The following is a 27,172-nucleotide window of genomic DNA, read 5'->3' as shown; positions in this document are numbered from 1 at the left end:
AGCTTCTGTATACACCACATAATGTGATGGCCTACTTGATAACACTCAGACTCTGGTGTGCATTTAATTTCTTGTTTTTCTATATCTTTTATAGGTTTTAACTTCTGGTGTGCTTTTACTTTTACTGTTTTTTCTTGTTCATCTATTATTTGTTCATATTTTTTGTTCTACTTGTGTGTTATCATCTTTAATGGGTCATTTTATCTGATTTTATTCTATTTTTAGTTCTTTGATTCATTTCAATTCATATATATTATCATCTTTTAATGGTCTACCTTTAGTGTTATTATTTTATTTAATTTGAACAATTTATCAGTACAGACTCGCATGTCTTTTTATCTTTTATTGGTTTATTATTCATCTTAATTATTATTTTATGAGTTTTTGTTTTTAGGTCTTAATGGATTTGATTGCATTGGTCAGTTGACAGTTTGTGCCTGCAACTTGCACCACGCACTTTGTGGAGCACATTGTGCTTCCACCTGGAATGAAATGTGCTACATTTCAGTGCATTGCCTTGTTTTTTTTGTGGAAGCAAGGCTCAAAGGGTGTAGGTTTCGTTTTATCATTGGCAGGGAGGCACATTTGACACAGGGGGTTTGGCAGCCAAACAGTTGATATCTAGCATTCTGGTCATTTTTTTGCACCATTTTGTGCTTTTTCTGCATTCATTTGTGGTGTAAATGTCTTTAATTTGGCAAATTAAAAGTCCTCAGCTGCTCTCATGCTTACGTTGGGTTAGGGTTAGTACCAAAGCTGAAACCCTAAATGTACTACTACTACTACTACTACTACTACTACTACTACTACTACACGTACTAAATATTGAGGAACATAAACCCTGCATTCTCCCCCAAATCTACTCCTATGCAAGGGTTCACTTATGTATACATAAACATCTTTTTGAAAGTTGTATCCATGAACCCAACAAATGCTGAACCCAGCTGTAGTCATGTTCAGCTATTAGATGAAAAGCAGAAAGCTTTGGATCAGTTGAAATATGTTGCAATTACATGTCTCTGCTTACAATATGCAGATTGTTTTTGACCAAATGTTCTTTTTCCTTTTTAATATAGTGTGAAATGTTTTCCTCCGAACAGTCTGTCGTTTTGTCTGAGAATAAAACTGCTTTTATTTGTCCTAGTTCCTGGGAGCTAAATGTTGAAGCTAAAACTTTCTCTCTTGAGTGACTTAGGTCCTATAAATAACATGAGAAGGGTGAGAATTAAACACCTCACAGAGTTGCGGGCTTTCAACCCACCGGGGTCGTTTTCTTCACATTTATAGCCACCTCACTCAGGTAATCCCACCAGACTTGAGTTAATGCTTTACGCTGCAATAAAACCTGCAGTAAATAAACAATAACTTGTTTGTGGCATCAAAGAAAAAGGGCCCCGAGGTTACAATGGGAGGACTGGGGATTCACATTGCTGAGCTGGCGAGTTTGCAAGTATAAAAGTTAGGGGGAGGGCTGTGCACGTGCACGTCTCCCCGTCCAAATAATCACTCCCGCCTGCATCTCAGCTGTAAGTGCTTGGGGGCCCCTGAAAAGGAGGGTGGGAGGCCCCTTATCTAAACAGAGAGCTGAGGGAAACAGGGGGCCCTATGGAGTGTCAAGGACCACGGGAAGTATTCAATCCTGTTGTGACATGCTCACCTCCATGCACAAACAAAGCCTACCCAGACTCCCCCTGACCTGCTTTTAGCTTCACATATGGAGGCCGACAGACGGTGAGGAGGAGTGCAGGAGGTAAGGGTGGGGGAAAAAAAGGAATAATAGAGATGGAGGTAAAGAAGTCGGATCATGGACAGCTGAGGTGGTCGGGATGATGCAGCAGTGCTGGTATTCTCTGACACCATACCTTCCTCTGCACGTGTTGCACCAGATACATGGTTCTCATCATAAGGTGGAAAACTGGCCCTCTGCCATCACCTAGCTAGCTCCTTGCCATGTGACTTCATACCCAAAAGTCTGATTTTCTCTGCATCCCACACATGTGTTCCAAACGTGTACATACGGGCGCGCAGACAAAAACAAAGTTCTCTCATTTATTTATAAGGTTCCGATGGGACAATGGATTTGAAGAAGACTGCATGGATGGAAGCTTTGCATTGCCCTGAATTTCAATAAAACATCTGCTCCTAAATAAACATGACTGCGAGGATGCAAATTATAGCCCTGGCGAGGATCCGCAGACTGAAACGCAACAAAGCAAAACATCCATCACTTTTTCCGTCCTCATGAAGTTAATTAATTTTTATGAGCTTTTTGCAGTTTGCTCTCATTTGTTATTCGAGGGTGGCAGATACGAGTCATTTTTCACCTTTGTTTACACATATTGGCTTTGTGTTAAATGACCTACTTTATAAAGTGTAAAACTGCATCGCTTTTCAAAGACTCTCACATCTGGAATTGAATTACACATGCTGGCACAACAGTGATTGAAAGAGTTGTTCACTATGCAGGGGTTCTATAGGTGTCCTCCGGGGAGACACAGACCGAGATCCGAACAGAACCAGGTCTGCTGGCACAACAATATCAAGCCCTGACGTCTCAACCTGCACGCTTTCCTGCAAGAAGCGTCACTACCTGTCAACAGTGAATGAAAAATGCCCCCGCTCCAAATTTCATCCAACAGTTATTCAATCATTCGCCATTTTCCACTTGCAGGGGTAATGAGGACCAGGTTCACGAAACAAAGTGAGACCGAGGGAGAGAGGAGGGAGAATTAGGCCAGAAGATAAGTGATGTGCAGTAGTAGCAGCAGCTCCTGCGTCTGCGAGTTTCAGCATCACGGCCTAGGTGAAGCTGAAGTAAAGCTTCAGTCTGCTGTAGGCCTGGAAGCAACTTCAAAGTGGAACAAAGTCTTAAAACCTTGAACGGGGAAGAGGAGAGTTAATTGAGAGCATATCATTTCCAGATGGCCCACAAAAATCGGCGAGAGATGATTAAACTGCTAAAAAGCAATGGAAATCCCTGGCAATTAAGCCAGATAGCTGCCATATGCACCAGACTGGGTTAAACTGCCTCAGACTTTTTTTTCTGCTCGTACATCCAACGTTCATCCTGTTTCATCACCTCAAACAGACTCGGAAAAGATTGCGCTCCCATCTGATGGAGACCACTTATGAATGTGCTCACCTTATTCATGGCTTGACATGTTCAGCTGCGGCTGATGATGGAGGGAAAATTAGTCAGAAATTGACAGAAATTGGAGATAATCAGTGAAAGGGGCAGACCTCTGCAGAGAATCCACAATGCTGCTGCCCGTCAACCGACTTACGTTTTCTCGCCATGCTCCACTTGTCACTGCACTGGCTCCCTGTCGAAGCTCACATTCAGTTCCCAGTGAATGAAATGAAATCCAGGCAGAATCAATGTATCAGTATGCTTCAGTATTACATTGTCTTTCCAATGTTAAAATTGGGGGACATCTATTAAAACATTTTCAAACATCCATTGGTCAGGTGTGCTGAGGTGACAAAGCAGACAGGGTTTGGGTTTTATTCTTTAAACAGCTACCTCTTTTTTGAAAAGTGAAGAGTGCTTCTTAAGAGAAAAAGCGTATCCCTCTCTCTACTATGTATTGTATTTTGACTGTGGCCTCTTAGAACAGGTGGAAACACTTTAGATGTGGTTGAACAATTCTTTGTACAAACTAGTTCATTTTAAGCCTACCGTGACCTTTACTGCCCCTTTAATACCTGCCAACCCAGACCGTTCTCATCAAGAACTTGTCAAATAGCGCCACTCTGTCAGTGTGTGACACCAAAAGGCACCTTTCACGTGTGCATAGAGCTCCATTGGACAGCACTGAGTGAACAGAACAGGTGGCGGTGTTACTATACACCAGGGGACAGCCAGATGGCACCTGCTGCGTCCATCCGGTACACACACCACTTGAGAACCTGGCCGGACAGAACTTGACACATTTGCCACATTTGCATAAACTATGTCAGGACGGTGCCAGGTTATAAGGTAATGATATAACATAAGAAGTGCAAGGGCACCTATAGGGCGGACGGGTCCCACAAACACGTACTTTGATGCAGGAGTCCGGTATTTACCTACCGTTTAAATGTGATGTTATTTTTTATACCTTACCTTTGGAATATAACAAACCTCAAAACAAAACTTTGTTTAAATACCTTTAGCAAATGTTAAATTAAAACCGACATGTTCAACATCTTATACGTCAAGTTCTCAGCAACCTTTTTATTAAGTCAAGTGAAAATTTAAGTACAAACTGAAAAAAAATAGTACCTAAAGTTCCTTCCATGCTTACACTTTCTTTTCACTTTTTAATGACTTAATTTTATCAGTGATTATTGAAATAAAACGCCGACACAGATCTGTTGACCCCTTCCCTAAACCTAACCATCTGTGCAGTTGTTGCATGTGTTGTTATTCCCTAAACACAAGCACGTGCAGTGTCATCTTACCATGTGCATTTGTTGACATCATGGTAGCGATGTACACCCCGGAGTGTAAATAACAGACAGAGAATGATACCTAACTCTGAACATGTAGACACGGATGTCCACTGACAGAGCTGCAAAATGTGATGAGTTGGGATGAGAACATGTTTCTAAAAACATTCTGTGCAAGTACTGTCTAAATTATCATTTCTTTACACACAAAAGTCTGGCTTAGTTGTTTTGGGTGCAAAATTAACAGCCAAATTATGTTAATTTAATAATTTATTCATTTTCATAGACTGACCACCTCACTCTGTTTTAATCATCTTAATACAGCAAATTCCATCATTCCTGAGCTCCATCCAGGTTAAAACATATGCCGAGACTAAAATTATTTGACCCGGGCCTCTTCCAAGGACACATTCTGACAGGCAGCCATGCTCTGCTCCTTTCACGGTCGCAGAGCGCACGAATATCAGATATAATTTACATGGATACTTCTGCTTTTGGAACTGTTCTAAGCACAGGTCTCAATGCAATCCACCTTTGGAGAGAAGACGCTCAGCAGTCATGGAAAAATATGCCTCTTTTCAAAAAAAAAAAGCAATTTCCTGCAATCACAGTGGCTTTACTGTACTTAGTTAATCTAAATAAAAAGGGAGGTTATTTGTATTTGTCTAATTTGATTAACTGGAAGAATTCTGAGGATTTTTCCATTCATACGATTCCATTTGTGGTACACAGAGAAACCGTGTGTTATGAGCTTGTACATGGTGTCACAGAAGACATGTTTTTATGGGATATTGATTGATTTCAGTTCACCAGTATCTTCATCAGAAGTCGGCCTTCAGCTTCAGCCACAAGACACAAAGTATAGGCGCTGCAGTTTGTAGTCTCGGACATCTCTGGGCTTTGTGGTTTCCCAGAAGAGCTCAAATGAGAAACAAATAGAATTGAGTGCAGCGCACCACAAAAATGACAAACCACTTTTTGAAGAGTGAATTCTCCCTCCCCTCCTCTTAACCGACATGACTTTAACGAGGAAAAAAACACCCGCAGACACTTTTAACATCATCAGGCTATTACTCTCGACACATTCCAGGAGTTACTTTGTGCTGAAGTGGTGGAACTGCTGCGGCCTGCCCACTTTTCCCCAAAAAGTGTCATGTCTCATTTGACACTGATCTGGTGATAAAGCCCCGGAATGACTGACCGTTTATGAGAAATCAGACTTTTAAAAAGACGAGTTTAGAATATAACAGAGGTATTGATCTGGGGTCAGTATCTCTATACAACCTGTCCTGCATCAGAACTGTAATTTAACATTTTTTTGTCTAACTGGGGTAGTTTCTTAAAGTTCTTAAACTTGATGTAATTTTGTGCCTTACTTAGGTCCTTTTGTGTCTCTTTGAGGTCATTTTGTGTAGCTTTGCAGTTATTTTGAGTCTACTTGTGTTTTATGTGTCTCTTTGAGGTTTCTATGCATCTCTTTGTGGTATTTTTAAATCTCTTCCTGGTTGGTATGTGTGTTAATTTGAGTAACATTTTTCAAGTGAAGACCCCTGACACGAGGTTCCTGGGCCTTTGGACCTGTGTGGTAAGCCTGTTCAGTCATCCATCTGTGCTGGTGACAGTGACCCTGTTGAAGACCACGTTGGTCGTAATGCATTGGTCATTTTAAATATATACAGTGAAATAAGGACATTTTGATTTTGCCCCTTTACAGTTTCCCTTAGATTATTTTTGAAGGAGACTTGCATTGAAATAAGATGGAATAATTGGTGGTATGGTTTCGGTTAAAGGTTGTGGTGGCAAATAAAATATTGTCAATTAATGGTTAGGCTAAGGAAACTAACACACTTATTCAAGATTAAGAAAAAAACATAAAGTGTATATTTTATTGCCAGTCTGGGATGGGTAGTGAGAGTTGGATGTGCTACACAGCCATCGACCACCTGCCTTCATACTGTTGCCCTACATCTGGAGATGATACTTCCTGCATTGGCTCTAGCTGTAGTTTCCACTGGGCTGCCTACTTTATGTTTTCCTAAAATATTTGGGGAAAGGTCATGTCTTTGACTCCTTGTCTCTGATATCAAATTCCTTTATATGCTCCACAGCCCACCCTGACCTCCGTCTCATGACTTCTGTTAGATGCACAGTCGGAATCAGGTCTCCGCAATCCAACTACTGGATCTCTGTGGTGCACGAGTGTGGAAAAATCTAACCAGGGCACCATCACAGCTGGAGGGGAAACTTTGTTGACAAACACAGAACGTGGTGATCCTCATTTCTTCCACCAGCCCCCCTTTCATGAATCTTCCCTCTGTCTGCTTCTGTCTCCGTTGGTCCGGAGGATGCCACACAAATAAAACCAGAGCAAACCGTAACCTCTGAGCACTGGCAGAGCTTTAACTGGGTCAGAACTCATCCTCGTCTTTCTTATTTTCCCCCTGCTTCTCATTTCACCCAGGAAGAACATGTGTTTGTGCACATGAAAATCTCTGCATCCAAAAAAAGTCCCCCCAAATGCCCTTCGCTCTTAATCCCAAGGTGTGGATGATAACATAAAGTTTCACAATGCTGTAAAGGTTTTAATATAGCCAAAAATTTCTGTGCTGATTCCTGCCAACACTAATTCTGTATATAAAAGGGATCAGAGGGGGTTGGAAAGAACCTCATCTACTTAGACGAGAAAAAGCTTTTCTGTTTATATCCTGACAACTCTTCTGCTTGTTTTCACAATTCTAAGTAACCATGAAAGTACAGTAAGAGGCCTGCCTGCAGACATATTGTCCTGTAATGTGCTCTGTGACTGGATTTAATTTTATCATGAGAAATATTAAAATAAAGTCCTTTCTGGGGGCATTCTTGCTGTTATTCAGCCAGGTATAGCTGAGGAAACAAACAAGTAATGAACTATATTTGCAAGAACTCTATAGACAGCAGAAGGCTTTTCAGCTAATATTAAAGCAGGAGGACAATGGCCTCTCTTTGCCTCAAAAAGGACACTGACCTCAGAGTGTTTCTGGTTTTGTATGTTTGTGGGTTTAGACCAGCCCCGCAGGAACTGGCTTTGAAGCCAACTTTTGTGACCAAACAGTGAAATTACATCCATCATGGGATGCAATTAGGCCCCAAAAGACTTTCGAGTGTTGCAAAATGAAAAGTATCATGATCAGAATTTGATTCATTTAGTCTAATAACATTTGGAAAATCAAGAAGAGCCACACGACTGAATCATTTATTGAAGTTTATTGAAGTAAGTGGAACACTAAGCCTGAAGTAGCCAGCTCGGCCAGCAGAAGTCTCTAGTGTGCCTGCTTCAGGGCCCGTACACATGGTGCGTTTTTTTGCGCCTTCAAATTTATTGTTTACAGCATTTGCACTCCAAAGCCAGACCAGCTTTTGGAACGCAGCAGCTTGCACTGCATGTCATGTCCAACAGCCATTTATAGTTGGCAGATATCTTTCCTTTCTTATGTTAATATCAGTCCACAGTAACTATGAAGAAGAAGTTGATCATTTTAGTGCGACAACCTCACAAAATTAAGTAAATGCAGTTAGATATTCAGTGCCCGTATCACTTCAATATAAAGTAAACGTACATTAGGATTAATAGTTATATTTACTTTCCTTTTTCAAGGCAATGAGAATATTTTAAGTCAGATCAACTTGTCAGACTTTACAGTGTAATTGAAAGATGAATGCATCACTTCTCGTGCAGCAGAGCATTGTTTCAGGGAACAAGGACCACCCTCATGCAGTGGTGAAGGTTAAAGCTCTAAAAAAAGTTTAAATTGTTTGCTATCAGTCACAGAGAGCAGTGGAATATCAGGTTCTCCTGCTGTGTATGTGACATTCAGACCACTTTTTAATGCCTCCTTAAATGCTTTAATAAGGCTTGTTGCTGACTGTTAACAGTACCAGAGGGCATGCTGGGTCTTGGGGGTTCCTTTGAGGAAAGCGGCATAGAGGAGGACCTGCATGGCACGCCAGCCTCCCTGCTGCGATCTCAAAGTGTGGCCCACCCGGCAGGACTTCAAAGCACCTATCTCTCTCTCACACACACATCTGACTCAGACAAAGTGAGTGTGTGTATTCATGTCTATTGCTTGAGTGGATGCATTTATTACATGTGTCCATGTGCATAATAGTGTGGTATCAGCCTGCATGAGCGTGGATGAGTGAAACAAAACTTGTGCTGTGTAGTGTTTGTGAAGGTTTACCCATGCGTGGACTAATTGTTGCACTGACAAGGGTGTAACTATAAGTTTAACTTTTATCCCATTTCCTGCTAATTAAAAGAATAGGACATTATTTCCATATCTTGTCTCCTGGCTAGGAATCTTTTTAGCTCTGAGGAAATAGCCTGAACATGAACACAACAGAAGGAAAACAGAGTAAAGAATAGACGAGAAGTAAGGACACAAGAAACTGGAGGCGATGTTGATGGGAGCCTGGCACCGGCTGGGGTGGCGGGGGTCTGCAGGAGCGGCATGTTCACAGAAAGTTTCTCTGTGGCTCTTTATCTGTGGTTCTGGCAGCACTTCAATGGAGGCCTTATCACCATAATGGACACTGGGGAGAGGACACGACGAGAGAACACACTCAGCACATAGCTGAGCATGCAATGAGCAACTACGCGCACGCGAGTGAATTAACATGATAAAATGCACGCACAGGAATGCACGCTCTATCCTTGGGCTTTTTAACTTTATTGTTTCTTTTTCTTCTCCATGTTTCATTTCCTTTTTGTACCTTTCAAACCTGAGAAGTGACAACATCCAGGGCTCATTTATTTCTTCTTTCCCTGGACGTTTTTCTATAGCTTTTTTAAATATAATTTTTTAACTATACTAATTTTGTGCAATTTCTGAAACATTTTCTACCAAGTCGCTCATTGGCTTTTTTCCAATGTTTCTGAAATAATTGCATCAATTTGCTTAGGGTAGAAAGGTTTAAGTACTTGTAAATGGTGTCTGAAAGCAGCACAAGAAAAGTGATGTCACTCGAGTTTGGAAAGGATGAAGACAGTTTTTAGCCAGCGGAAATTAGCATTAACATAATCACCATAATAACCATAGCGATAAATGCACTTCTTGAACCAAGCTAGCAACTAGCATAACGATTATCTCCACCCTCTCGTTCCAATATGGTCACTTCTGGCTCCAGAAATACTGGTGATTTTTAAAATGCCAAACCTCGAAAATGGAAGTCATCATGTCATCAATGGGTGATGTCACAGTTGCTGTGTTCATAATTTTATACAGTCTATGTTTTTTTGGTAACATTTTCGCCCCAGCGGACCAAATTTCCTTGACATTTTAGGCTTTATGGCTCTATGTCCGACTTCCTGTAAAGCACTTGAAAGTGTGAGCAAGAGACAATGTTGACAGTCAAGACACTTGAGACACATAGTCACTTTAGATAGAACTTCCTCCCAGCCGGTCTTGTTGACGGGACTGTGACCTGCAATGGAGGAAAATGGAAGGTGAAGAATTTAAAAAAGGATTGCATTTTTGAAAAAAAGGGGGAAAAAAGGTCAGAGACGACTTTAAAGTTGAGGCAGGGACAAAACGTGAGGGCAATGAAGCGGAGGAAGTGAGGGAGATGGACGAGTCAGAGCTGACAGAAACAAAAATAATGCGACATGAGGAGGAAGTGAGTGGATGAAGATGAGTCGGGCCAATATAAACTGTTATGCCCCGGCCCCATTAAGACACCCTCATGAGTCCATGTGACGGCCTGGTCGTGTACAACAAGAGTGTACAACAAGTGCAAGCCTTTGTAAACAACTGAAAAAGAGAAGACAAATTAATGGAATCGAGGGCAGTTTTTTGTTTTGAAATCAATCACACAAGGAGAACGGGTTCCCTTGAGGAAAAGAGCCAAGCGTCTGACCATTCTCACACCAGCTGGGAACATCTGAGTGTGAATCTTTCCTTTTCCTTCTAAATGACTCAAGGCTGTTGTTTGTGAATAATAACACGTCTTGGTCACTTCTGACTGCGTGGTGAAATAATTTAAGAAGCAAGTCGCCCTCAAAGGACATGGAGGAAAGGGGAAACAAAGTCCAGGAGCCACCCAGGCGCTGGTTGTTTACCCCCGTGGCAAACAAATCCGCCCATCTGGAGGCTGGTGATCAGTGGAACGGGAGAGGAAAGCAACACAGGGGGCTGAACATTTCGTCCATGTGTTTACCGGCAAAACTGACTTAGGTTAGGTGTAGGCAGCTAAAACTGTGAGGAAATATTTACCATCAGCAGGAAAAAGGGCGCAAAAATGGATTACATTTAACTTTGGTGACCAAACCATTGTGATTGGTTTAAAAATTATAAACAAGCCACTGCATTTTTTGCTTTGTAGCAGAATGGTAATGTGTGCTTCCACATCTTTCTTTAGCACTGACAGTGCTTTAGAGATCAGTCTGGCTACATGAGACATATCGCTATAAAACTTAGTCATTGATCATAATCTTGACACTGCTAACTTATTTAAATCAGGACTTAAAACATAAATGTTTGCTGTGGCTTTCCAATAATTTTTTATTTTGCTTTTTCTCTTTGATTGTCTTGTTTGAGAGCAATGTAGATGTTTTCTTAATGTATTTTATAAAAGTATTAATTTAACTATAAAATATAAAACTATAAAAGTATTAATTTAAACCACTTGAAGAGTCAGCTGTTGCCACTTTGTCAGTGGACTTCCACATCTACATATTGGTGTCCTTCAGCATCTTTTGTTCACGTTTTGGGATGCCGTTACCGTGATGTCAACATATGCACATGGTGGGGTGATGCGTCACGTGCCTATGTTCAGACACCAACAGGAATAACACAAACGCACATGCTGGCATGGATGATAAGGATTAGGGCAGGCATGTCAAACTGGTCCACAGGGGGGCCGGTGTGGCTGCAGGTTTTTGTGCCAACCAACCAAGAGCACACAGTTTGACCAATCAACTGTCTGAAGACGGAGATCAGTTGATTAAATGAGTCAAGTCTGGTGTGCTGCTACTTGGTTGGAAACAAAACCTGCAGCCACACCGGCCCCCCTGTGGACCGGTTTGACATGCCTGGATTAGGGGAAGGAGGGACATGGGAAGGTGTAAACCAACCCCATCAGATTCACACGGGAAGCAAACATCAGATTTTTACATCAAAGTCCATTTGTGAGACCCCTCCTATCTCCTCTATAGCCGTCCTTGCGCTCTTTATTTCATTACTGGCAGCATTTTAAACTGAAATGACTCTGAAATGACGCTACCCATCTGCGTAACATATTTGGTGAGTGTGCATGCGCCAACATGCATGCAGCCTGTTGCAGTGGCTCCTGTTTGTTGGTACTTATTTCTACTTGCTATAATTCTCTTTGCTTGCATCAGGGCAACTGTAATGAACCACAATTTCCGCTAGGGGATCAATAAAGTATTTCTGATTTTCTAATTTCTGATTTCTGATGCTGCTGCGGAAGGTATGATATGCAACAAGAGAATATATTGGTAAAAGAATCTACACCTGTGAAAGAGGGGAAACTGAATGGAGAGGAAGGAAATGGGGAAAATGTGTCAATATTAAGAACATAGAAAGAGGAAACTTTGTAGGGGAAGAGTTGTGCTTTCTTAATCAGTCTGTTGCTCCAGAGACAGCCATATATGGCAAAGTTGACAACATGACATGAACAGCAACAGAAAATACATGTTTAGTTTTGTTGCAGTGATCTAAAAATACACTCAGGGGAAAACAGCATGCTCCCAGCTTGTTTTTCCAGCTTTTAGTAAGCCTTAATGCCTCTTTGTGTGTTTCTATAGGGATGAAAGCCCTTCAAGATCAAGCACATCAAACTAATAAGAGGACTAAAGAGAGAGGTAAAGAGAGGGCGCAGATTAGATAAAGCAGACCTGAATGGAGACACAATGGCCAGATGAGAGAGAGGTGAGATAACAGGAGCAGCAGGACACACCACAGGACCGCCGCTTTGACAGGAGAGGGGACCTGCAGGGGAGAGTGAGGCTCACACACACACAGATAATCCAGTGTCAAGGCACTGGAACACACACACAGTCCACACACCAGCGTTTATATTAAGCATTTTTCTTCAGAATATCTGTTTCTTGTCATTTTGAACTTTGTTTTAAGCAATGTTTCCAGATGTTAGAGGGTTAGACTGAGTTTTAAAGGGACAGTTCACTCCAAAATCAAAAATACATAATGTTTCCTCTTACCTGTAGTGCGATTTGTCAGCCTAGATTTTCTTGGTGTCTCAATCTCCAACACTTTGCAACTCACACCAAGAAAATCTAGGCTGACAAATTGCACTACGAATAAGAGGTTGTAGTTTTGATTTTGGGGTGAACTGTCCCTTTACGTCATTGTAGTTCGGGAAAGCTGCAAGTAAAGCAACACAGATCTGTGTGTGCATGTGTGAGTCTGTGTGTCTTTCCTGCACATTCCTTTGTCTTTATGCTCAGTTAATGGATAATTGCATGGCAGTGAAATGTTGTCTTTTGTCTCTCTTTTCTTTAGTTTAAGTGGGATCAAACCAAAACAACTTAATTCAGCGACTCCCCTCGTCTCCGCCATCAGCAGAGCGTTGTCCCTCTTTCATATTTGACACAGATTAGTGTACTCTGGCAATGAAAAATGCTGTCTTTTTCCGTCAGGGAGACGTGGGCTTAATGAAAACAGATTGCAGGAGTGGAAATATAAAACGTGTGCCAAGATTTCAAATCTCAGGCAAAAACTTTAGGAGCACAAACTGATTGCACTGAAACTGTGATTACAGGGACGAAATGGGAAAGGGTTGGGAATATCATTGTGGTATTTATCTCAGATACAAATGAGTCATATTGCGATTAAAACAACGAGCAGGCTGAGTTAAATGTCAAGTTGATCTTGGGAAAATTTCGTTCCTGTTATTTCTAACTGTTGAGGACAGCTGATTCATGTTCAGCAGCTTTACGACAGGGCTTCACCTCAGTGCAACGTCACTCCTCCACAAACGTCCCTTCGCTCTTATCGGAAAACTGATTCACTAATAACAGCTTCTCGATGGAGCATGGGAGATTTTGTTCCGCCGTCAACTGACGTCAGCATTTTGCTAACGTCACAACAAATTTGAGCAGTCGAGTGTCTTTTGGACCAGAACGCTGAAGCCGCGGCCAAGTTAAAGCTAAAGTAAACAAGGATGAGAACGGCCGTGTTTCGAGAAAAGGAATAGATCAGAACTTGAAGATCCTGACCTCGTTTTTGTTACTGTTTGGGTTTGGATTTTGGCCAGACTTTGAAGCCCAGCAGTTTGCTGACTATTATTATTTGTCAAAACCAAGAGTGAACACTTTACAGGAACTCTGATTTTTCATACTTTCTCAATATCTTAACAGCTGCATGGCAGAGATTTTACTCAATCTGCATGTCAGTTTTCATCTAATAGTCATGAAATAATTACTTGTGGCAAAGCATTAGACCGCACAGTAAAAGGCCTACTCACTGGAGTTGAGACTGTCAAACAGAAAAAGAACAGCATTAAAAGTTCTGTGCATATAAACAGGAATCCAGCTGCTGCCAGTGGAGAGAGCAGTGTGACCTTTATGCAGGAAAGAGACTGCAGTTTGCATCCAAACCAGAAGTTAACGTTCTTTATTTTAGCTTAACAACAGTTTATCCGCTGAACCATGATCTCTCCCTAACCCTAACCAAACTGAAACCGCCCAGACACACACAAGCATCCACTGTGTCACATTACCATAATGAAAATAATGAACTTGTCGCTGATTATTTAAAAAAAAAAAAAGCGCTTTTCTTTGGAATTGAAATGCGGAAATAACCTCATCAGCGGGTGAACACGTGCTATCTGAAAATAACCAATTGACACTGCAGATAGAAACTAAATTCACAAATACATGTCTAAAAGCTATAAATGTTAGAAAGATATTCACATACACCTTTAATTTATTTGTAAATTATTTGAGTCTGTTCACAGATATTTTTTATTTGTGGATATTTTTTATTTGTGGATTTTATTTGTGCATTTGCAGATCCGTTTTATATTTGCAAAATATTTTTGTCAGTTTCCAATTTATACAAGATAATTTATAATTTTCACATTAATACACAGACTGTCGATCTGTTCACACAAATAATACTGAAACAAATATATATCATACTTGTTGCATCAGGTAATACTAAAATGTACTCACTTAATTCATGAATGAACATTTTATTCTGACTCTAAATATTCACTTAAAGAAGCATCCTGATCTTGACCTTTTCCTGCCCAAACACTCACAGTGAGTCACCTGATTGACAAATCAGAGTCACACAAGTCACCCTGTGGGGGTGACGGAGGGTGTGTGTGTGTGTGCGTGTGTGTGGGGGTGGGTGACTCTGGGGTTGTGCTGTATGCTGATACACACTTTACTTTGGCTGACGGCAGATATCTCATCCATCACATATGACTTGGCTGGTATCCTGATGGCTGTCAGCTGTCAGACTGTGTGTGTGTGTGTGTGTGTGTGTGTGTGTGTGTGTGTGTGTGTGTGTGTGTGTGTGTGTGTGTGTGTGTGTGTGTGTGTGTGTGTGTGTGTGTGTGTGTGTGAGAGAGAGAGAGAGGAGCCTTGAGGCCATTGCCACAGATCATCTGACCTCTCCTGAACCACTTCTGTTTTTCCTCTTTTGGTGAAATAGTGAACAGCACGTTCACCTCCTCTAATAAGTGCACTCATCAAAATAAAAACGGAATAATTTAATCCAATCAAATCCACATTTAATCATGTTATGTTGAACAATGTATCACTTCAGCACCAGCCATGATTTAGTTTCTCTCTGAAGCATCAAGTCTGGTGAAAAAAAGAGGCAAAGATCAGCACCGGTCCACCTTAAGAGATTTCTGCATGCAGTTCTTCATTTCTGCCTGCTGGTATCAGTGTTGCACCATGGGAAAATCCACTATAGACTCACTCTGGAGCCAAGAGGAGGGTCTTGTTTTTAAGGTGGTTCATGAGAGTTGAGAAAGTAAATGCAGAGAAGTGTGGAAGCATCAGAGTGTTTTATTAAAGTGTACGGAATCTTACACAGCTCCAGATGTGTCTCTCTGCCTGCTTTCATGACTGTTTGTTTTCTGTGTGTGTGTACCTGTCCTCTGCTGTCCACAGGCACCAGTGCTGTGCTGTGTCTTGGTGCGACATGTGGCGGCTGACACAGAGAAAGCAGCTTACAGCTCCTGGTCCCTGCTTGGTCCTGGCTGGGCCGGGCGGCGAGTGCCTGGGGGCCTCCCGGGCTGCCACCAACAGGGCTTTATCGGCCCCCGAGGATTACTGCGATTTCATCAGGGCCTACAGCCACACACAAACAGACACACACAAATGCATGCATGGTATGCACACATGCACAGAAAAGTACTTATCACTTGTGTGTGGAACTGAGTAAAAAATGATATCAACTCTTTGAAACCTGATGAATTTGCAAAGAGCAACTCAACAAGAAATGACCCAAAATGAGCAAGGACATTAGTAATAATAATAGATAAAAAAACCTAAAAAGTGGTAATTTAAATAAATAAATAAATAAATAATTAAATGAAAATAAATAAATACCCTAGAAAAAAAATATATCCTTATATTTTTTTTACAATAATTTTAAATGTATAATCATGATAACTAAAATTATATATTCCCCAATGTTTTTTTTCCTATTCAAATAATTCTCTCTCCCTCTTTCTCATTTTTCAGCTTTTACATTTTCCATGTTTTTTGCGGGACATTTCTTGCCAGATTGCTGATTGTCTTTTCCCTCATGTTTTAGAAAGAAATCAGACCAATTTTCTCACATATAAATGCTTGCGAAATGCATCTGCAGCACAAAACAGTTGTTGTCGGTCCATGTTTCGAAGGGTTAATGATAAAGCCTGTCCCTGTTTACAGATATATATCTCCAGTTATTTATGTTTTTGCCAGGTGATTCATGACGGGAGGTGGTGTTGGGATCTGTGTGCACCAGAAGAACGCCAAACAGCAACAGTTGCCAAGGTCTCCTGTGTATGTATGGACTTGTGTGTTTGTGAGCGTGGCACAGGAGGTCAAAGGTGGCCGCCACTGGAGGTCAAGGCTTCTTTGTAATTTCAGGTCAGCAGAATAACATCACACAGCCCTGACCTCTTCTTCTTTCTTTGTACGTCTTTGTTTGTCCTCTCTAAAAGGCCACACTCAGGGTTCATGGTGGTTACATCATTGCTTAAGGCGAAGTCACTTTCAACATATTTCAACTGGCTAGTGACACATGGTAACAGGGAAATACACTTTCTACAACAACACAATGCAGCTGTTCACAGGATGAAAGCTGAATTGACATCAGTTTTTTTGTTTGGTGTGTTCAGAAGCCTCTCACAAGCTATTTAACATTTTGAATCACATTGGCTTGACTTCTTTCAAAATCAATAATCTTTTTGGCAAGAAATGTTCCACGAATTGCAAGAAATTACAAAAACAAATGTATAATTCTAATAATGTTATATTTAAAATTACAATACCAATAAAGATTTTAATTTTATTAAAAAATAAAATTAATTATATTATAAATTATAATTAAAAAATAGATTTTTCATAATTTAATAATATTTTATTGTAGTTTAGTCAGTCTGGTTTGTACCTACTTTTCTCATTATTTTCATTTGTACTTTTTTTCTTTATCGACCAATAAATGAACTGTTTTTCAAAACTGTTAATAAAAAGTAAAACAAACTAGAAACTGAAATTGAATTTTAGAAACTGAATTTGATCAACATATTTTTTAAATTGAATAACGAAAAAATAATTAATATGGCATAATAAAATAAATAAATAATAAAAATAATAAAATAAATTTTAATCACATAATTTAAAATTGAATCAAAAAGAATAATTTGAAATTGTACTTTGAACTTGAATAATTGTATTTAAAAAATAAATCTGAAATTGAATTTCTTCTCTTTTTTTCCCCTTTTTTTTAAGTATTCAGATTTAACATTTTACATAATGAAATACAAATTCAATTTTCCAAATTCAAATTAAGATTCCAAAATTCAAATTCAGTTCTTTCAGGCAAACATCCCGGTCTTTAGGATGACAAAGGAGCAACAGGTGCAGGGTTGATGCTAGAATGGATCGTCTGGTAGGAGGTGGGCGGGACCTCCGCCACACGTCATCTAATGCTCACAGCGGAATCAACCAATTACAGTTACGGCATTACAGTGACAAAGGTGGAGAAATTAACAGTGAACTACTGATTTCTTGTTCGCTAACGTTAGATATGAACCTAAAGCTTGCCTTAGCTACAGTGTTGATGGTTAATTTTAGGTTATCCGACTACACTCTCTTTCAGAAATTTGATAACTGGTCATAAGTGCCTTTTTATGCTAATTTGAGCATGCCAACCCCTTTGTTTGATAGGCTCATCCTCGGAAGACGTCGTTAGTTGTATTCCTCATATAACTGTCTCTTTATGCAAATTATAATGTCCCAGCCCCCTTGTTTGATTGGCTTATCCTCGGCAGGTGTCGTTAGTTGTATTCCTCATATAAGTCTATATTTATGCAAATTGTAATGTGCCATCCCCTGTGTTTGATTGGTTCCAAGCGCAGTCAGCCAATCAAACACAGGGTTTGGTACATTTTAATTAGCATAAAGAGAGACTTATTAGAGGAATACAATTGACTACACCTTCCGAGGAGGAGCCAATCAAACAAGGGGGAAGGCACATTCAAATTAGCATAAAGCGACATTTATTTTCCAGTGTGGCCGACCAGGGTCATTATTTTTTCTGGGAAATATTGTACTTAAACACATTAATGTGGCTTTTCATGGAGCTTTAACTCGGCAGTCATCAATGTAACCAACAACAATGTAGCTAATGTGAGGTTTACTGTAATGCTCTCCACACATTATACCGTCGATTAGTGGCTGTTGCTAATAAGCTAATATAGAGGTATGCTCCTGCACGAGCTCTATTCGCTTCAGGCACTCGGGTCTTTTGTGTGAGCCAGCGAGCATACCCGAGTCAGTGCTCGGGTATGCTCGGGTACGTTCGGCCGCGTTCGGCAAGTAGATCTGAGTATTTTACACTTTTCTTAACCCGGAAGTAGAGCTTTCTCTGCGTCATACGCACTGATCTATTATAAATGCCCCACTGAACAGCTCTCATAGGAATGAACGAGGCCCCTCCCCCGCGGCTGTATCCAGATTGATTGTAGATCTATGACCAAACCAGGTGCAGCTAATTAATGCGCTCATGGCAAGCCAATCATGCGGGTGGTGGACGCGACAGGCAGATGGGACTGTGACTGCAGGATGTTTTTAATTTGAGGACTTTCGTGGGACATGAGAGGCTGAGTGGACTGTTGCACTGGGACAAAGGAGTAGAGGGAGGGACTTCGCGTGCGTGGCTGGCAGACAGACATTTGGTTAGGTGAGCAGTCAGCAGGAAACCTGCAACATTATGCTAGCATGCTAACTCACTGCACAGAGGAGAAACTTAGCTTTTTAGCAATTTATCTTCTTTTGGAAACCAATTTTTGCTTTACCTCTGTTTGTTGTGGACATTTTTGTTAATTTTTTTTTATTTAAGTACGTTTTCTGGTTAATTCTTGTATGTTAGGATGCTAACTCACTTTAGCAACTCTGTTTTTACTTAAAGGGATAGTTTAACTTGTTTTAAAGTGGGTTTGTACAAGGTACTTAGTATATTACAAAGACATGTATATGGTCATGTGAAAAAATTAGGACACCCTATGAAAGAATGTTTTTTTTTTTTAAACAAATTTGGACATTTTGGATATTTAATACTGATATTAACAATACTGTGAGATTCAAGTATTTCCAAGCAAGTTCACCCCGAGAGCAGACCGCAAAATGCTAAAAGAAGTCTCCAAAAACCGTAAAATGTCATCAGGGGGACTTACAGCAGGCTCTTGCTACTGTTAATGTGAAAGTGCATGCCTCTACAATCAGAAAGAGACTGCACAAGTTTAACATTCATGGGAGGCGTGCAAGGAGGAAATGTAAATCCACTGTGCACAGGCTGTAAGGTGCCATGTACAGGCCTCTTGTGTGATTTGCAGTTGTTGAAATGCTGCTTTTTTGAAGATCATCATCATATAGGTCTCTGTTGTTCATTTATCCAGGTACATTTTTGCACAATTGTTCTTTTGCTTGAGTAAAATGTTCTAGTAGACTTTCCACCCCTGATATTTGGTCATGCATTTTTCTCCTTCACACATCAAATCAGTCCAACTTGTCAGAGAGCCGGCGGTTTCTCTCCAAGTGAACCCTGGCATACTGAATGTGTAGTGAGAGTGCAGTCAGACCTACAGCCGGGAAAAAGCCAGGAAAGTTTGCATTGACTCAAACGGCGTGGACTTTATTCTCCTATATTTCCCAGAATGTTTTATATTGCATTTATTGGGTACATTTTGCTTTTAGCTCATCCAAAATAGCCAAATACTTAAAAAAAAATGCATTACAGTCATGAACATGATCTGGGTAAAATAAATATCCATCAAATTAATCATTAAGTGGATCAAGTAACACATTGACTGACTCTTTAATTCTTATTTCAACCAACTGAAAACATGAAGTAGGTCAGGTCTGACTGAGAGTTTGTGTGTCCTACTTGCTTGCGCATAGACATCCATTGCGCCCCCTTTCACCCAAAATCCTTAACCCATTCTCTTCTTGTCTTGAAGTTTATTTAAGTTTGATTCATGCCTGTGAGTGGTGCATGTCTAAACTGGCCTGTCTGTCAGCTGCAGAGGCCTCTCCCTCAGCGTGAATATTTCCATGCTGGTCCTGCAGCCATGGCCTGCGGTTGTTGACCATTACAATGACTAGACACTTGTGGCCACATTAAACCGGCTTCCACTGCTGTGATTCTCTGTCTTTATTCGTCAGGTAACACATTTGGAGCGACCACGTGGCAGAAAAACTAACAGTGAATGCCTTGAGGGCCCAGTGTGTCTCTGTCTGCAGTGAATCTCCGTCTATGTTTATGGATGTGCGTGTTAATGTGTGCGTCTGTTTTTCGGTCTGTCTGTTTTTATGGCTCTTTGTGTGCCCGCACGTGTGGACGAGACTCCGCGTGTGCGTGTCTGTGTATTTATGTCTCTGTCTGTATTTGTGTCTGTTTGTGTGTGTGTGCGGTTTTCGCTCTCAGGTGTGACCAAGCAGCTTGGCATTGCACTTCATACTCTACATGTCTGGCTCCTGATGCTGTGATCAGACCATTTGGCTCAGCGCTGTGAGAGCAGTCTGTCTGTCAACTATAAACCATCTCAATGTAGATATTTATTCAAATACACGTCCACCATTTAAAAAAGTAACTGCTACAATTATGACATCATGGGGAACTAATTCCTCGGTTGACAAAATGATAAGATTTTCACTCACTATGTTGTAAAAATGCTGAAAAATAGACTCATAAACTTCACATATTTATTAAATGTACAAATGTTGCTCTCAGATGCTTCCTTTAAAAGGAGAATCCCAGAAATTCTAGTTTTGTGTCCATATTTGGTGCTAAGTGTCTCAGCTCTGCTATATAAATACAGTGACTATCCAAAACACACTTGCTTGTCACGAATGTTACAGTACACATGAGAATAACGCCAACCAAAATGTTAAAAGAGCCCCCAAAAGTATCAAGAATATTTTTTCCAAGTTTTGAAATGCTTTTGCCTTCTATTGAATAGGAAAACTGTCTGAAGGAAAGGTGGACAGAGAGGGGATGATGTGCAGCAAAGGGCCACCGGTTGGAATCAAATCTGCAGCTGCTGCAGCGGCGAGGACACAGCCCCTTAACACGGGGCCCCCAGTCTACCGGGTGAGCCACTGGACGCCCCATCTGCCTCTAAGATTTACATCTTTATACAGCACAAGCTCATCCCAAGTTGTCACATATTGCCGCTTTGTAAGAGGACCTTTGCATCTGTTTATTACGCTCTAGGTATCCTTCTGCGCCTGCTGTTGATGTTCCAGGATGCTGCTACCATTAAACATCACATTTAGACAGTAAGCGAACAGCAACCTCCCATGTGAAAGTCCAGGGTTTGTCGACTCATCCACCTGTGCTCCTCATATTACATATTTCACTGGCAGCGTTTCGACCTGATGCTGTCCAGCTGCGTATCATGAGGGCGCAACAGGTTCCGTCCTGCAGCATTCTCAGCTGACGCTGGCCAACTGCATATCATGCTGCCATGCCAGTTGCTGTCTGGAGGCGTATCATAACACCACGACCGATGCTGCCCAGATGTGTTCTCAGCTGATGCTGCCTGGCAGCGTATCGTACAGCTGCGAAAGGTGTCTTTTGGTGTCGGGATCTTACACCAAAGTCACTTCAAAGCGTTGGAATTTGCATTAAAACACGGTGGAATTTGCATTAAAAATTTTTAATTTTTAATTTCTTTTTTTTTTTTTTATTTTAATTGATTTAAAAGGAGTGATAGGAGCCCTTTATAACTGGTTGGGGGACTTTTTTAATGGTTTGAGCGTCACAAATTCAGATAGATCAGGGGTCAGCAGCCTTGACCCTGAAAAGAGACATTTTTGGCCAAAATTTTTCTCTAAACATTTATCTGCCGCTGCAAAACATATTTGTGCTGTAAAATACAGGTAACATCCAATTTAGTCTAAATTAGTCTATCTGCATTAATAATGGGTCTAAATGAGGATTTCTTAATACGTTTTACCACAGCGTTGCTGCTCTGCAGTGGGCTATTTATGAAGGAAAGGTGGAATCACTTTACATCTACAAAAACGAGAAATAAACATTTTTAGAAAATAACATTAATTTATGTATTATTTTCTATCACAGACACATGGAGCTGCTGGAAACGGAGCCTCTTCAGAGCCACAGGTTGCAAACCTTTGGAAAAAAGGCACTAATCTCAGACTTCGGCAGCTCTACACCTGGCCCAGAACCAAATTATCTGCACGATACCTCCACAGGTAAGTACAGTTATTTAACTTTGTGCCATTTTTTGCCAGAGATAAAGTATGTAACTTTTCCATGTTAAAAAGTGATGAGAAAACCTCCTGAACTGAAGGAATTCTAACCAGGAGAAACTGACCACAAAGATGGTCTTTTGTTATTGCTTTGATTAAGAAACCCCAGTGGCAGAAAATTACATATAAGTTTAAGAAAATAACACAGCCAGCAGCAACTTGTTTCCCTGCTTACCAGATGCAACCTAATCCTTCTGATACCTGTATGTGTATAATAGTTACATCACCTTTAAGCTCTAAAAAAAACCCTCATGCCTATTGTTTCTGGTGTCTTGTATCAATTCACGAGACTGTGATATTTGTGAGAATGCGGCCACAGAGACACAAGCTCTTCCTATTAATGTTTACAGAAAGATGAACGCTTTGTAATCATGATTTTAGGGGATTTCCTGGCCTCTTTTCATTGTAAGCTAATCAGGTATTAAAACTTGTCCTATTTAATAGGGTACTGTGTTGTTTGCACTGTTCTGGCTCTGAGGCCCTGCAGCGGTGCAACGAGACGCAGTCATTAGGAAGCATTACTCCCTCACTCAATGATATATGAATGGAATATTTCGACATCTGAAGTATCTTAATTACAGGCCGCTCCCGTCACTTTATGGTATTGATGCTTCTCTTTGAGTATGTGAGCTCGCTGTGCAGCCAAGTTCTGCTCTGCTTTGTTGACGCTGCGATGCTGACGCCGAGTGAAAGAAAGCTTTTTTTTTGTGCTTTTATATTAAAGAGAGTGAGTCCTTTTTAGCTTGATTATAGGTGCAGCAATGATGCAGTTAAGCACTAAAGTACACACTGCACCGTCTTTGTTAAGAACATCTTAGGTAGTTCTGCTTTTATGCAATGGTTACAGTGTGTGTTTTAAAGGAGGACCACAAGTTGTCTGTGTGTGCATCAATCGGTAGAAGTTGGCATATCAAACCACAGCAATCTTTTTAATTTTCCTACATCAGTTTGAACATGTCTTTTACTTTTTGTACAATGTAATCTTTATTACTCAATGTCATTATGTATTATGTGTCTCTAAACCAAGCGTACACTCAGTCAGACAATGTATACAAAGCATTTAAGGACAGCTTTTAAAAAAAACGATCTTCTCTTTAATTCCACCCCTCTTCTGTCTTTATACCTGCTCTTTTTTTCCCTCTTTGCATCCGTTATTTTCTTTATCTGTCATTCGTTTCCCACCTATCCTCTCGCACCGTTTCTCTCTCTTCTCCCTTTTTCACTCCGTCTCAGGCTTGTCCCTGAGAGACAATAGCCTCATTGTGACGTTGTTTTCGTGGGTGTGTGTTGGACCACACAAGACTGCAGAGCAAAAGAAAACGTGCGCATCGCTCTCCATTTTCTCTACCTGCCTATATAATCACCGCTTAAATCACCAGGCTCTGACAGCCTGTCAGCTCACAGCTTAGATAGAGGAAATACCTCAGGGACTTACATATCCTTTAAGGTGTGCATGCACGTCTATATGTGTGTACGTCTGAGGGGGGAAACAAAAGGGGCATTAGGTACCTGTCTCATCGCGGCTCTTGAGCGGAGAGAGGGCGTGGCGCGACACATGCACACAGGCTCTATTGTGCATTGTTTGCACATGCATGGATGGATGGGTGTATTTGTGATGGATGGAGCCCTTTTGGCGGAACGTAGTGGTACATTTGGCGGCTCATTTCACACAAAACTTGTGAAATGAGCGTGGAATCCAAAACTAACAAGTAATGGACTAAGGGCATGGATGGCCAGCAGCATTTCTCCCCATTTTCACATGAAAAGGTTAGCCAAGGGTTAATGCATTTTAAATAGAGTTGGTTATGGTTATGCTAATGTTAAATAAATGATCACCAATAAATCATCAGCAGTTTTAGCTGTGCTTTCTGCAAGGTGGGTTGCAGAGTGAAGTTCTCAGGGAAAACCAATTCCAACACGTGTTTTTATCAGTGATACACAGTCTTCATCAGGTGATGTTGTTTGCTCATGGGGATGAGTGACCAGACTCCATGTTCACTTATGGCTTTTTCAGACTATTTTCATGATCAGTAATGATGATGACTATGTGATTGAGTGCAATGAAGAACGGCGAGGTGCCTTAAATTGGCCTCAAGTCAAGACCTCTGCCAGCCAGGGCCAGTGATGCATTCACATGCTGTTTTTGATGATTGTCCTCTGATTTTGGTGTGTTTATGAGCTTTAAATTGGAATATAGAATCTGCATATTACCCCTGATGGTCATCAGTGTTTCAGTGTTTGTGAATGTATAAAAAAACTGAGAAGCAGTTGGCACTTTGTATGGTGGCCTTGGCCACAGTGTGTGAATGTGTCTCGTAGTGTGAGTGCCTAAAAAATGACTAGAAGAAGTGCAGGTCTTTTTACCATTTACATAGAAACTGACACAATGTTTTGCAAGAGGTATCATAAGTCTAAAGGTTTGACACATTTACATGTATGAACTCAAAGGAACAGACAGTGTGATCAGAGTCGCTCAGCCCATCACTATTCTGTAATGCTTTTAAGGTCATGACACATATTTCTCACTGTTTTCTGGCATCTTAATGATTGCGCTGTGCTCAGTTTATTTGTATTTTATAAGAATCAGCTAAAAGTGTCAGAGTCAGCCTTCAGGTATCTAAAATAGTCTGGTCCAAAAGTCGACTAAATCTGGCACACCCACTTGTCCTACTCATACCAGAATGGTGATGAATGACCTGCACCCCTGCACGGGCCTACAATGGACCAAAACTGGCTCCAGTTCTGCTAGATCAGGCTGATTCATTGCCAAACTGGCCCATGTTCAAACCAGCAAAACCTTTCCAAATCTGGCAGCTATATAAAACCAAAGGCTGGATCGCATTTGGTCCTCCAGTGCGCACAGCTCATTGGATAATGTCCCTACAGTGATCAATTAAATATCATATTATTATAGAGTATAAGTGGAATGTGGCTCTGTGTGTAATATACTAACAGAGAAATGTTGACTTTCTTCATCTCCAAATGAGGCAGGATCGGTTGAATAGGCAATGAAAGGTTGAATATACATTTATAGCGTGTGTGCATGTTTTTTTGTGTCTACGCTGAAGGCCTTGTGACCATAAATCATACCATACACTGCAATGTGTTAAAGCTGAAAAAACAATGGTTCATCGTGCACCTATACTCAGGCACAAGGCAGAGTGACTTTAAAAGGGGGTTCACTGTTAAAAGGCCTGAACCAGAACCTGCTTCCTGAGCCTGGATTAGACCTAATTAGAACCGTACCCATATTCTAAAGCGCAGAACCAGTATTATTGTTTAAACTTGTAAAAATATCTTAAAGGACAGGCTGAATTCCATTTCTGAGAAAGCAACCACGAAAAAAACACTTTAAACTTCAACATAACATGCAATTAACCTGCCAGCACGGCAGAGGCTTTTACAGGAGCCCCGTTTCTCCTTATATAGGCATGATTGCAACCTACATCAGTTACTGGCTTTAGGACTGCATTACCCCCACCTCAGGACATCCCCGGTGTGTAAATCAGTGTGTATTTGTCGTAAATGTCGGGTTTATGCTGCATTTAAGTGCCCCTCGGAAGATCCTACTTCCGAGTAAGGAAGCCTCAGTTTTTTCCAACAGTCAAGTGCTCTTGATCAGAGAGGGTTTATAGTGGTGCAAATGCAGTGTTTTGTAGCAGCAGAATGAAGGTTATGTAACATATGTTTTATTGATTTATTAGCCAAAAGTTTTTGTATTAACAAACACAGGAAGAAAATAGAAAATGGAAACTGGTTGTTTACACAGAATATCAAACAATACTTTTATACAACCCCAATTAGAAAAGTTGGGATGCTGTGAAAAATGTAAATAAAAACAGAATGCAATGATTTGCAAATCCTTTTTGACCTGCACTCAATTTAATACAGTACAAAGACATTGTATAGATAGGTATTTTTTGTTCAAACTCATAGTTTAATTATTTTTTTTTTTTTTGTTTATTTGTTTAATAAATATGCACAAATTCTGAATTTGATGCCTGGAACAAATTCCAAAAAGGTTGGGACAGTGGCTCATCATGACTTCTTTTCACAATACTTCTTTTAACAAAGATTTAAGAACTGAAGATGCTAATTATTGAAGTTTTGAAAGGGAAATTCTTTCCAATTCTTGCTTTATATACAACTTGAGTTGCTCTACAGTTTGGGGTCTTCCATTGCTGTACTTTGTGCTTCATAATGCGCCACACATGTTCAATGGGAGACAGATGTAATGTAATGTAATTTGATTTATCCAGGGACAGTGTGAAATAAAACATTAACCTTATATAAAACAAGGAGAGAAGTGTTGTACAGGGTTTTGCAAAATTGCCATTTTCCACCCGTAGTCCCTTGGCATGTAGATGGAGCAATACATTCATGACAGAATTTGATGTAAATAGAGATCTGGACTGCAGGCAGGCCAGTCTACTGCCCACACACTTTTATTGCAAAGCCACGCTGCTTTAACATGCAGAATGTGGCCTTTGCATTGTTTTGCAGGAATAAACAGGAACATCCCTGAAAAAGATGTTGTCTGGATGGCAGCATCTGTAACTGCAAAACCTGTACATTTCAAAAACAAATTATTTGTCTCAACCACAAAATAATATTTTTGACTTATGACAACTTCTTATGAAATCACATGCAACGAGCTTAATAACTGATAGCAAAACACAAGTTTTTAAGTAAGAAAATATCCTTTGTGTTGTCGTTGTT

General features: G+C 40.5%; 1 protein-coding gene and 1 long non-coding RNA gene across 8 annotated transcripts in view; both read left to right on the top strand.

Moving 5' to 3' along the window:
• Window positions 1-16,004, top strand: part of LOC148185501 (uncharacterized) — a 112,903-nt gene extending 96,899 nt beyond the window's left edge. For 3 of the 7 annotated variants that reach the window (XM_088074792.1, XM_088074784.1, XM_088074789.1), the window contains one exon: window positions 15,575-16,004. In XM_088074792.1, the coding sequence (XP_087930918.1) occupies window positions 15,575-15,618 (44 nt within the window). In that variant the 3' untranslated portion in view covers window positions 15,619-16,004. Of the gene's footprint in view, window positions 1-6,539; window positions 9,844-12,232; window positions 12,556-15,574 lie in introns of those variants that run through there. The other 4 variants (XM_088074791.1, XM_088074788.1, XM_088074786.1 and 1 more) reach the window with 3 other exon arrangements.
• A 2,727-nt stretch (window positions 16,005-18,731) lies between these two features.
• The window catches only part of LOC148185500 (uncharacterized), a 111,494-nt gene continuing 103,053 nt past the window's right edge, over window positions 18,732-27,172 (top strand). The window contains exons 1-4 of the long non-coding RNA XR_015775894.1: window positions 18,732-18,860; window positions 21,139-21,269; window positions 21,393-21,457; window positions 22,263-22,396. This is a non-coding gene — a long non-coding RNA (uncharacterized LOC148185500). The remainder of the gene's footprint in view (window positions 18,861-21,138; window positions 21,270-21,392; window positions 21,458-22,262; window positions 22,397-27,172) is intronic.

This window comes from Plectropomus leopardus, chromosome 24, assembly GCF_026936395.1.
Source record: "Plectropomus leopardus strain MGB_pleo_1.0 chromosome 24, ASM2693639v1, whole genome shotgun sequence".
Taxonomy (NCBI): domain Eukaryota; kingdom Metazoa; phylum Chordata; class Actinopteri; order Perciformes; family Serranidae; genus Plectropomus; species Plectropomus leopardus.
This window is presented reverse-complemented; position numbering and strand designations above follow the sequence as displayed.